The 12,117-nt window shown below is 46.9% G+C and overlaps 1 protein-coding gene across 1 annotated transcript; it reads left to right on the forward strand.

Moving 5' to 3' along the window:
- The first annotated feature begins 3,434 nt into the window (after window positions 1-3,434).
- LOC144098329 (cuticle protein 10.9-like) lies at window positions 3,435-6,941 on the forward strand. The gene is made up of 3 exons (XM_077630887.1): window positions 3,435-3,559; window positions 4,890-4,922; window positions 5,815-6,941. The coding sequence occupies exons 1-3, from the start codon at window positions 3,458-3,460 to the stop codon at window positions 6,187-6,189; spliced, it is 510 nt and encodes a 169-aa protein (XP_077487013.1). The 5' UTR covers window positions 3,435-3,457; the 3' UTR covers window positions 6,190-6,941.
- Window positions 6,942-12,117: the final 5,176 nt, after the last annotated feature.

The raw sequence follows: 12,117 nt of genomic DNA on the forward strand, positions 1-12,117 counted from the left end.
CGCCGCTGGCACAGTTCAATTTGATGATGATATCAGAAAGTATTTATGGTTTAAGCTCCAAGGGGTAGAACATAATCTGCAGCCTTCCAACATACCACGTTCCTCAAAACCAACCATGCAGGTTTTGGGCGCAAAAGTAGAGGAGAGTGAAAGAGGAGCACATTAATTGCTGCCAGGAAAAGAGGGCAAGAACAGGATTGGAAGAGGGTCTGGGAAAGAGCGTTTGCCACGCGTCGTTCGTGCGATGCCCGGTGTGGTCGGGAGACCGACTTTCTTGCAAGAGCTGCACCCACCACTTGTCGCGTGCAGCTTATCTGCGAGCGAGGCTCCTAAGTATCAGATAACTATGCAGATCGCAAGACGACCGGCACGCTTCTGAAGGGACATCTTTCAAGCAACCAACGCAGGCAGCGTCGCACTAGCACGGCGCTGAGAAACCGGTAAAGGAGATTAGAGACCGCAGGAGGAAGCCTTTCATCGCGGTTACTCCTCCGGTTTTCCTATTCAAAGGCGTGAGAAACTCAGAAGCGTTGTGATTAGGAGTCCACTGAACAGATTTCAATATATTTTGCTTTTATCAAGACAATAGGAGACAGTTACTTCTAAATGCCCTGAAAAGTCGTATTTACAACCTGCGGCTCGCTAACTACTTCGGTAGTAGTTAATTCACTAAACATGACTTAACAAATCTCACTGGGCAGTAGCTTAAGAATTGCAATCACAGTACGGTTTAGGACGTCGGCTTCGTCCGCTTTTGAGCTGCGTAGTTTACGGGCTTCTCATATTCTGTGCCAAAGTTGAAATATTAAGTGCAGCAATTTTAAGATTTTTTTATTTGGACATCTGTAAATTCAAGTTTTGGCTAAAGTGGCGCGCCGCCGCGGTGGCTCAGTGGTTAGGGCGCTCGACTACTGATCCGGAGTTCCCGGGCTCGAACCCGACTGCGTCGGCTGCGTTTTTATGGAGGAAAAACGCTAAGGCGCCCGTGTGCTGTGCGATGTCAGTGCACGTTAAAGATCCCCAGGTGGTCGAAATTATTCCGGAGCCCTCCACTACGGCATCTCATTCTTCCTTTCTTCTTTCACTCCCTCCTTTACCCTTCCCTTACGGCGCGGTTTAGGTGTCCAACGATATATGAGACAGATACTGCGCCATTTCCTTTCCCTCCAAAAACCAATTATTATTTAAAGTGGCTCTTTCAGCTTCGTACTTTATGCAGTCGTGCAACAGCTACCGACTTGGATATGAAAACCTGTGGCAACGTTAGCTGCTAGCGGTTTTATCTAGCTGCGTGAAAATATCGTCGCAACGGTAATTTAAGTTCGAACTGTGGAATAGGCAGCGACACTCGAGTGCCAGAGGCCCGTCGCTCATGGCGAACCTTTCGAGGAAGTCGGCGGACGCAAAACGCTGGACATTTCCTCGCCGCAGCGACAGTGAAAAGTTGAACTGCCTATAAACATGTGCTGGGAGGTTCCTAGTTGACGTTACTGTGTCGGCATCTTTAACAGCACCGAATCGCTTGTAGTTGTTACTCTTTATGGGATAAGCCGAATCTGTTGAATTACAACGTAAATTATCTGAACCGCCTGATCAAATTTGCAGTTTGCTAACAAAATTCGTTGGATGAAAGTACTGTCAGTGAAGCCCATCTAGCTCACTGCGAAATGACAGGCGGAAAACGTTAAATTTGTACTGAGATCACACTTTAAATTGATCTGAGAGCATAAGGAATAGGTAAGAAGGACAACCAACGCTCCCCAAAGAAATAAGCTATAATTTCGATAATCGGTGGCGCGGTCAACATGAACTCTACAAGGATGACAATCTATTTCTTCCAAGTCGTCCTCACGTGCTCCTGTAAGGACTTCTGTAAGGCTTCTGCAAAACACAGCACAGTAGACACAGTGGACACAGCAAAACGCTAATTGATGGGTTCGTCGCAGCTACGCAAATTCGCCGCAAAAACGCAGGCCCAGCTACATTTTCCAGGGGCATCTGTCATAGTGCACGGAACACTGTATAGGATAGATCATCGCCATTAAACTTTTTTCTTTTTACTGTGCACCTAAAAAGCCGCGAGACTAATTACATCTCGTGGTTTACGGTACGGGTAGGCATAGAAAACGAAGACTGCCGGTATTGCGTGTAAACTGGTCTTCAGAACTCACCAAAATATGGCGCTTGGAACATCGGGTGCGCACACGTCAGCGAGTAAGACGGAACAAGTGCTATCTGGAAAGAGCGACGCACTTTTCCTTGTAAATCAGCTCTCAAAGAATGAAAGTGAGGCATGTTTGAAAAAGTGAAGCTACTTAAAGCCAAAGTCAAGATACTTAAATATTAACGGCGGTCTCCTCAAAAGCGTGCTTAGTACTGATTCTCGCACCTCCTCCCGAACAAATGCGCAGAGTACGCGGAGCAGTAGTTGCAACCGAGGCGCGTTAGATTCTAACCAGCCAGCAAGGAAGGGAGCCCACTCGTCGACCCTCGACGGCGTCCGGCCCGCGCACCTCGTGAGCGCTGCGCGCTGGACATCTCCCGCGGTGCTCGAGCGAGCAAAGCACGCGTTGTCCCTTCGGTCCGTCCCCGACGAGCCGCACGCGTGCACACGCACGCACGCACACGCCGTGGCCGTCGCGTCAGGGCCGCTGGCGCGTGCGGCTCTCTTCTCCGGCGTGCGCCCACGAAAACGAGGAAGAAGCCGCTCGTGGCGGCGGCGTCATGCGGCGGAGGCCAACTTTCTTATTGCTTTCGTTTTTGCCTCCGGCGGCGCGGCGCGGTTGGCGGCGGAAGATGACCGCCCACTCTGCCATAACGGGTTGCCTGCCCCAGGCAGCAGCAGCAGGGCGCCCGAGGGACGACACCTCTCCCCCCCATTGCACCCTCCGGTGCTGAACCCTCTCCAACTACACCGGCTACACCTCTCCCATTTTCTAACCCCCCCCCCCCCCCCCCCCTCCAGAGAGGCCGTTCATGACACCGTGCATCCCAAACCTGCAGCAGGTCCTGCTGCGATCCCTGAAAACGGGAGAGGCTGAGGGGGGGATCGGGGGTCAAGCATGGACTGGTCAGCTTGGCTCCTCGCTGCGCTTACTACTCCCTGATTAACCAACTGCGCACGTTGCTGGCCAGGTGTTGGTGCTGCCCGGGCAAACTGGCTTCGGCATGTTGTTGTTTCCGAAGCTCCTCTCCCGAGCAACGGAGAGCGAAGAGAAGGGGGCGGCGGGATTTTTTTCTTCTTCTCAACGAGAGCGAGGCGAAAGCCGAGGCACGCGAGAAAGGGAGGCGGGGGGCTGGGGTCTAGGGTTAGAAGAGTCTCCTCCGCGCCGATTGTATGTACGCGTGTGCGTATGCAGACTGAGGAATGGCGACGAGTTGCGCAATGTAGGACAGCGGCAGCTGATTGGTGGCGGAAGGCACGCCAATGCCCGGGTGTACCTCTATAAAAACGGAGATGAGCAACGCTGCGAGTCATCCGCCACTTGCCTCTAAGTGCTCTTCCCCGACCGATCCTCACCGAGTGCCGACGCTCGCCTGCGCAGTAGCCATGCACAAGGTGAGTGCGTCGCCTAGGAGAGATAAACACGACGAGCCGACACCACCACTGGATTTGCACCGGCCGCCGTACCGTGGTTCGAGACCTCACCTTTGCGACCGCAGACTTGGGATTACGGCCAGAGCCTGCCCCAGCGTCGCTTCACTGCGCCATCACCATCACTCACCTTCACGGCTTCCCCCCGGAGCTGCTTCGCGGCTGAGTCACTTTCCCCATCTCTGATCTTCATCCATTTCAATCAGCCGCGTTGCTTATCCTCCGCGAGCCTCCCGGCATTTGCTACCTCGCAATGCAATTCAGATTCCGTCCCCCGAGTTCTCCTTGCTCTCAGACTTCCAGAGCACGTCTTCGGCATTTCGCCCTCAGGTGATACTGTTCAACGATCCATGGACGGTATGTTGATAGATCGCCTCGCCCCCTGAATTCATTCCTTCGGGAGCATTCGCATCACGTTTTCACGCGTTCTGCTACAAGTTTTACGCCTAATTTAGTTTCGGAAGTAGCGCTTTTGTTACGTATTTAGCCCATTAATTCATTTGCACCGCGTGTGTCTAGGAATATGTTGTGTTATGCTGTTTCTCGCTATATTTCCCATATGAACGCTGATGCTGATAAAAAGGAGCTCAGTCAAGCTCAGCTTACGAATAGCTAGTATCAATCATCGCGGTGGCACACATTTATTCGGTTTCGAAGATTTGCTTGCAGTACGCCGTCCATAAATATTTTCTTGTATGCTCTTTTCTGATATCCTATATTACGTGCTCATTTTCATTTTTCATTTATTGAAGTGGGCATGTGGCTGCATTGCATATCGAAAAATCAGTTTCGCCGTAATTTTTTTTTTTGATAGAAAATTTTTTCTTCGCATCCTCTGCAGATGTAAGAAGGTGTTAGCATTCTCTTTAAGAAACCTTTCGTTTAAATAACCAAATTTAATTGTGCTAATCAAATCTAATGGTTAAAATTTAAAATAAAACGAGATCTCTACACCAAACATCAGCTACTCACTGCTGCACCAAATTTAGCTAAGCACAGTAAGTTTTATCAGCTAAGAAGCAAGTTAATTATGTTCGGGGCTCAAGGCTTGGGAACGTCACTAAGAAAGTCCCCATTAATAAAATAACGACGCAGTCATTTCCCTGATTACTAAATTTTTATTGGTGCAAGCGGTTTTAGATATCGAAAATCACTGAGTAAATAATATTTCTTTGCGAATTAGTCAGCCAGTTAAACCGGCTTCTTTCTTATACATGCGTAGAATTCGTGCCATACATTGCTACTTTTATTTAAGATGATTCTTATGCGCTTTTATTTCTCTTTTCTTTTTCAGTTCGTTATCCTCCTGGCCTGCCTTTGCGTTGCCGTAAGTTGGGCTGCTCTAGCCGACTATCCTGAATATTAGCGATCCGTTCACAAATAAAGTGACATAAAAATTACTATCGAGCATGACTGTTTGGCTCTAAACGAAGCAATTTTGCGATGCGCAGTAAATTTTAATACAACGTGAGGATGTGGGAAGTTGCGTAGCACTATTATGATTTGACCGAATATTCTATACAATACCAAAAGATTATACAAATTTGTCCTGCACGATCCAATCGATTTGATAAAATGTTTTACAGCAGATATCACAAACTGCAAGCATGCCCACGTTGCAGTACTGTTCCTTATGGTGCTATCTAGCTATAGTTATTACGACGTTAATCTTTTTTCAAATATTCACGTTACTAATTACATAAACATGCGTCAAGTTGGCCCAAGTTCTTGCTTGCGGTTCCAGAGCTGGCTAGATGCACGTACTGCGTCATTACAGCTGTCTACTTCACATTGCAATATTTACACGTTACCGGACTCAGTTCCACTGCTGCCTCTTTCATTTTATCTGTTTTCTAGCAGCAGTGATTCAAGTTTAGAATTGCGTCGTTCCAAGTAGGTGCGGGCATACTATCAATCGAAAGCACGAACTCTTCCGCTTTTGCTAATTGTTCACTGCCTCCGCTCAACTATGTCTACATTCCGCTATATGTATATATGGTACACTGTTCTGTGCTTCATGTACGCAATTACATTATATTCGTGATTCCATTATTATGCTTGCACTGTACAATATTCCAGGCTAAAGGAGTCAAAAGAATCTAAAACAAGCCTGCCACACAGAACCTGAAATAAGAACGCGTGGACCGAGTGACACTACAGAGATTTATGCGTATATTAGTGCACTCGTTGACTTTTCTTTCCTTCTCCGAAACGCGCAGGCCGCTCAGCGGGGAGGCTTCGCTCCACCGGCCGAGAACTACGGTCCGCCGATCCCGTACTCCTTCAACTACGCCAGCCAGGACCCCGAGGGCTCCCACACGCGTGAAGAGAGCGGCGATTCAAATGGCCGCGTGCAGGGCCGCTACACCATGACGCTGGCCGACGGCCGCACCCGCACCGTCACCTACACGGCCGACGAGAACGGCTACCGCGCCGAGATCGTCACCAACGAGCAGGGCACCGAGTCCAAGAACCCCGCCGACGTCGTCATCCAGTCGAGCGCCGTGCCCGGACCCGAGGCCGCCATCCAGAACGAGCCCAACCGCGGCCGCGCACCCGCCCCCGGCGGCGCCCCAGGAGGCTTCAGGGGCTGAGCGGTCGCTGTAAAGCAGGCTTCCCCTCGGACACACAACGCCGCAACACACCTCCGCTTCCTGCGTGTGATTCCGTGTACGGTTACGGAAAAAGACCCGCGCCAGCGAGAGCGCATTCCGAGCGCCGCTCGCTGGCGTTGTAAATTTTTCTTCCTCCTCCTCTGCCCCCTCCCTCTTCTCCCACACAGTGTCCTTTGTGCTCATCGTCTCGTTCGTCGGTGGGTAGGGGTGCGCTCCGTCCGTTGTCCGCGTCGCTTCCTACTCCGCGAGCCAACCGCCGCAGCTGCAGGTCTTTGGGTGGGTTTAGGGCGTCTTCTTGCCCCGTCTTAAAGGGTTGTCCTCTGCGGTGCAGGCGTCTCGCTTGCCTTGCCACGGGAAGCGGGTCTCTGCGGTCGCTGTGCTTCGCGGCATTCCGTCTGGGCAGCGTGCATTAGCTCTTTCAAGCGGGGATCTCGAGCAGCAGCTGTCAGCCTTCCCTCGTACCGTGCTTCACCTCGTTCTGGCCGCCTAAGCGTCCCCATACCGCACGTGCCAAGGTGCGCGACATCAACCACCACGCGCCGCCGCCGCCTCCGTGTCGTTCATGAATGTTTTGTCGTCGTCACGTCTCGTTTCACCACGTCATTGCCTCTAGCACGGCCGTCCTGTTCCTCTGTTTTGTTCCTGCTGTAGAAAAACAATATATTCGTTCCGTGTTGTGAATTGGATTATCTTTTATGTGTAAATGTGTGCACAATAAAGAGTGGTACTCACGTTCGATCCCCGTCTTCTTTTTAATAAAAATGGGCCATTTTTTTTGTTTCTTCTTTTCAGCTAAAGAGGGAAGAAACTGTACCCACGTAAGGGAAATGCGAGATCGCGCATGTTTCGAGGTGTCTGTACGTAAGGGCCAACTTCTTTTGAGGCAAAGTAAAATTACGGACACCATACTTTGTAGTCCTACTTAGTCGACATACACTTCGCCGAAGCACTTTCCGTCGAAATAAGAAAGTATCAAGCACTTTCGCTATGCATAAGTAAGGTAATTTAATTAAAATTGAGCGAGGGTATAAATGCAATATAAATTAATGTATGCAGTTATCGCTGCATACATGGGATCAGCTCTTAAAATTTTGATCCAGTCTTTGCATCGTTAAGATGTCTTTCCTCGAATTTGACTCTCCGTCTTAATTCCACGTCCTTTTTCGCGAGGTCTTTGAAAATCTGCAGGCAAGCAGACGTAGTGGTTTGCGCGATTTCAGGTCCCAATGGGAGACGCCGCAGTGGAGTGCTCTGAATTAAAATGACCGCCTGAGGTGGTTTAACGTGCATTGACATCGCACAGCACATGTCCGAGGTAAACACAGCGCCCAGAAATAAAATAATGAGACAAATTATCAGCATTACTTGCTGTAAACCTGTTTTAAAGCGACTTGATAGTTGCAATTCAAAGTCAGCAATTCACGCCAAGGTCCCTAGTTCGCGCCAAGGTCAAGATACTTTGTGCAGTTTTCTGATCAGTCTATCGAGACTGCAGCACCTCGCATGCTGTCATTGTCACGCAATGCTTGTAAATCTTCTGTCTGCAAGCATTTATGCTATGTTCTCCGATATCCTAGGTTGAAAATCCCGATGAAAAGGCACTTTCAATCAAAATTTCAAATTTCAATCGATATTATGGTCGCGATATTAAATTCCGCGCCTTGTATTGAAAGCCAGCACGTTTTTCTCAGTGCATCTTTTAAATTGTTCATTGAGGTCATACCCCCCATTTCCAGCAGTTACGGTGTTTTGACGGAGATTAACTTCGATCTAGGCAAAATGGTAGACGGCCAGTTAGCAGCTCAACTCTTTAAATAGTCCCTGCTGGCCCAAATTAACCCGAACACTCCCCTATCACCTCCATTATAGAAAAGATACTAGCGCTGATAATTCCGCATAAGTTGTTATTTTGTACAGGTTGGGCCATGCTTATCGCGAACAGTTGAGCGCATGGTTCTGCGGCTCGCTCAGCGCCAGCCGTCGGTGCATCGCGCAGCTGGAACACTGCGGCGCAACGCCTAAGACCCGCGACACGGTGTCTATGTCACGCTGTCTACGCCTGCCGATGGCGTTGCACAAACCGCAGAACGACCCGTTCAACTAACTGCTCCCTCTAAATGTAGTCAAGTCCGCATATTCACCAAAACAGTACAAAGGTATTGCAACTTATCGCTTCATCTCTCTTCCTTTCTTTAGCGCATAAAGCGCGCAAAACCTGAATAGCTGATTGAGATACTAAAAAAGAAGATCGGCATAGGTGCAAGGACGACTCTTCCAGACCGCAGTGACTCAACAACTGCATTCTCTCCAACGCTCACACCTGCACATAGATTTGCATAAATGAACGCGGAGAAAGAACGTCTGCCGCCCGCGCACGAAGAAGTAATAAAAGAAGTGCAAGTAGAACCCCGCAGAAGAACGACGCCCACCCGTGCAAGAACGACGCATTGTATTGGCTGTGCCGTAAAACGAGAAAATGGAATGCGCGTCGCGGTCGACGCAGGTTGAGTGAGAACGTTTCACGAAACTGGCTTACCCGCGCTCACGGACGGCCTACAGGTTTGTACCTTATTCTCTTATTGTGAAGTGTTATTATAACGTACTAGTGGTTGCTTACCAGCAGCAGTTGTATTATTAGCAAATGTCAGCATTGTGAAAGGAACAAGGAAATTAAAAGCCATGCTTGAAGTTGCGACCTAAAGGAACAGGTACTACAAGATGACAATTATTACAGGCTGCCTAAATGGCGGAGAACTTGGTATATAAAGTACAGCAATATTAAGCCGGCTTTGATGTCACCATCAAAATATTTGACATTGTATAAACGCATATAAAACAAGAAAAATCAATACATGGTAGCAATGAAAGAGATATTATTATTCCAACTTACAAAATGAATTAATTCTTAGACCACATTACCTACCACGTCGCGTCGGTAAGCCTCCCAAAGTTGACATCCAATTATGGAGAACAACTTTTTTTCCAGACTCATTTCTTTCCCGTAAATAAATTGAACTCTCGATCCAGTGAAATTATTTTCCTTTCCAATAACATTTCTCAAGAAGACTTAGCTAGTACTGTATAAATAGAAACAATTTCCAAACAACATTTTTTGTAGAGTGACAAATTTTGCGAAACTTAGCTTACATTTTCCAAATGAGTACCTTTTTCTCTGAGACTGATACTTTCACGTTGCTTAATTGCGTTTACTTTTCACTTTTACCAACTCACCCTGCAATATGTGTTTCTGAAAAAATCGGCGATTCAGAGACGGAGTTAAAGGCAGCTGTCATAGATAAAATTTTTTATGATACGCTGGGAGTTGAAGTAAAAACCGTCGAAAAAATCCATCGCATAGGGAAAAAGAACAAAGAACGGCCTAGGCCAATTATTATGAAATTTTATGACAGCAGAGAAAAACAACAAGTGCTGAAGAACTGCAGCAAACTGAAAGGACAATCGGTTAGTGTGAGCAATGACTATGCGAAGGAAACGGTAGCGGTGCGAAGGAAGTTGTGGGAAAGTGCCTCTGCTGAAAGGGCACAGGGCGAGAAGGTCTTTTTGATCGACGACAAGCTCAAAATAAATGACAAGTTATACACATGGGATAACAAGAAGAACGCACGCTCGCTCCTGAACTCCCGAGATAAGTTCAAGCACCGCACTCGAAAAGCAGGCAACTCGCATGATGGCTCTAACACCTCGAATAATTCCGGCGAATCAACACCTAAACTCACCCCGTCATAGCTACGAATCTTATCATTGAATGCTCGTAGCCTTTTTAACAAAGTAACCGAGTTAGAATATGTATTACTGACAGAAAGTCCACACGTGCTCGTCGTAACCGAAACATGGCTAAACAACGGTGTGCCTAGTCACTGTATAGTGCCCCCAAATTACCAGATGTTCAGATGGGACAGGGATACTCGTGGTGGGGGTGTTGCAATCATTGTCAAAAGATCTATAGATGCAGTAATGGTCGAGTGCACTTTGCCTGAAACAGTTTGGTGCAAAATTACTTATGCGAGTGTTGCTTACCTTGTTGGCGCAGTGTATAGGCCGCCTGCCACTTCACCAGAGTTTTTGGATGACCTTAATATGTTCTTATGCACTCACTTGAACCGTACCACCAGACTAATAATGACCGGAGATTTTAATTTGCCTAGCATTAGCTGGGACAGGCTCCTACCTGGGAACGTTGAAATTTCTAGTTCCGAAGCACTGCTGCAGATAATGTTTTCGCACAATCTTAAACAAATCGTGGAAGAAGACACGAGGGTAACACTCGAATCCCGGTCACTTTTGGACTTGGTGTTTCTTTCGGACAGAGTGGGTGACTGTACTGTGTCTGTTAAAGACGGGATATCTGACCACAGAATGGTTTCTGTGCACATTCCGATCAGAACAAACACTCGTGGCCAACCCTTTGTATCTGTACAATTTAAGGCTTATAGGCAGGCAGACGACACATCCATTCAAGATTTTTTAGAAATGTCATATAATGAATTCGAACTTGCCTGCGATTGTGAACCAGTTGAAAACCTATGGCTACGTTTCAAGAATATCATAAAACATTGCGTTGACAGATTCATTCCAACTCGAGAAAAGAAAATAAAACCCCGTAACCCTTGGATTAATCGACCTATTATACACATCAAGCGCAAGATAAAGAGGCTGCGCAGGAGAAAAGTGAGCTCAGCTGAGGTATCGAAATTGCGAAGGAGTTTAAAAACGGCTCTGATGGAATCAAAAGAGCAATTTTTTAATAAAAAATTAAGTAGCTTCGTTAAAACGGCACCTCGGAAGTTTTGGCTTTACCTTAGTGGCAATAAAGAGGAAATCAATAGAATTCAAATTAGTGAGAACATAGTAACAGAAAAAACAAAAATAGCAGATCATTTCAATAACTTTTTCCAGTCTGTTTTTTCTAAACCAAGCAATGATGACTGTGACGCGTACCCGGCTTCCTCCCTTTCATGTTCGATGGAAGACCTGGTCGTGACCCAGGCCGGCGTACTTAATTGTTACTCTTGGATTCTAAAAAGGCTAGCGGGCCGGATGGGATTCCAACCCAGTTTTTAAAGCGATACGCTGAGTGGATATCATTTTTCTTGACGATAATCTTTACAAAGTCCCTACACACTAACTCGTTGCCACAAGATTGGCGGTGCGCAGTCGTAACACCTGTTTTTAAAAACGGCGACCGACTACTCGCAAATAATTATCGCCCAATTTCCCTGACAAGTATCAGCTGTAAACTATTGGAACATATCATAAGTAAACATATACTAACTTTCCTCGAGGATAACGCGTTCTTTTATCAGCATCAGCACGGGTTCCGAAGAGGGCTATCTACCATAACACAGCTCATAGAAACGATACATGATTTTTGTTCAGCCATAGATGCCCAAGAACAAATAGATGTCATTTGCGTAGATTTTGCAAAAGCATTTGACAAGGTTCCACACAGTAAATTACTTTTCAAGTTACACAAAGCAGGAATTAGCGAAACCATTCTTAAGTGGATTAAAGCCTATTTGAATAATCGCAGGCAGGTTGTGCATGTGGATGATTGTTTTTCTTCTACATTAGAAGTATTTTCTGGCGTTCCTCAAGGGTCGGTTTTAGCTCCATTACTGTTCCTAATTTATATTAATGATATTAACGAGGTTACCGAGTCTCCCGTAGAATTGAAGCTTTTTGCAGACGACTGTTTAATTTATTCTCGAATAACACAAGCTGCCGACCAAATTAGAATAAACCGTGTCCTTAATTCCTTGCATCTTTGGTGCGAAAAATGGGGCATGGAAATTAATTACACAAAATCAACTTTTACGCATATAACTAATAAGAAGACTTTGCAGTTATTTTCTTATAATGTTGGAAAAAATAATCTAAAAAATGTTG

Source organism: Amblyomma americanum, chromosome 7 (assembly GCF_052857255.1).
Source record: "Amblyomma americanum isolate KBUSLIRL-KWMA chromosome 7, ASM5285725v1, whole genome shotgun sequence".
NCBI lineage: Eukaryota > Metazoa > Arthropoda > Arachnida > Ixodida > Ixodidae > Amblyomma > Amblyomma americanum.

Bases quoted from the DNA above. Each gene is read 5' to 3' on its own strand.
- LOC144098329 (XM_077630887.1), top strand. From the start codon at position 3,458: ATGAGCAACGCTGCGAGTCATCCGCCACTTGCCTCTAAGTGCTCTTCC. The intron at 3,560-4,889 runs GTGAGTGCGTCG...TTTCTTTTTCAG, and splicing joins GCGCAGTAGCCATGCACAAG to TTCGTTATCCTCCTGGCCTG. The intron at 4,923-5,814 runs GTAAGTTGGGCT...CGAAACGCGCAG, and splicing joins TGGCCTGCCTTTGCGTTGCC to GCCGCTCAGCGGGGAGGCTT.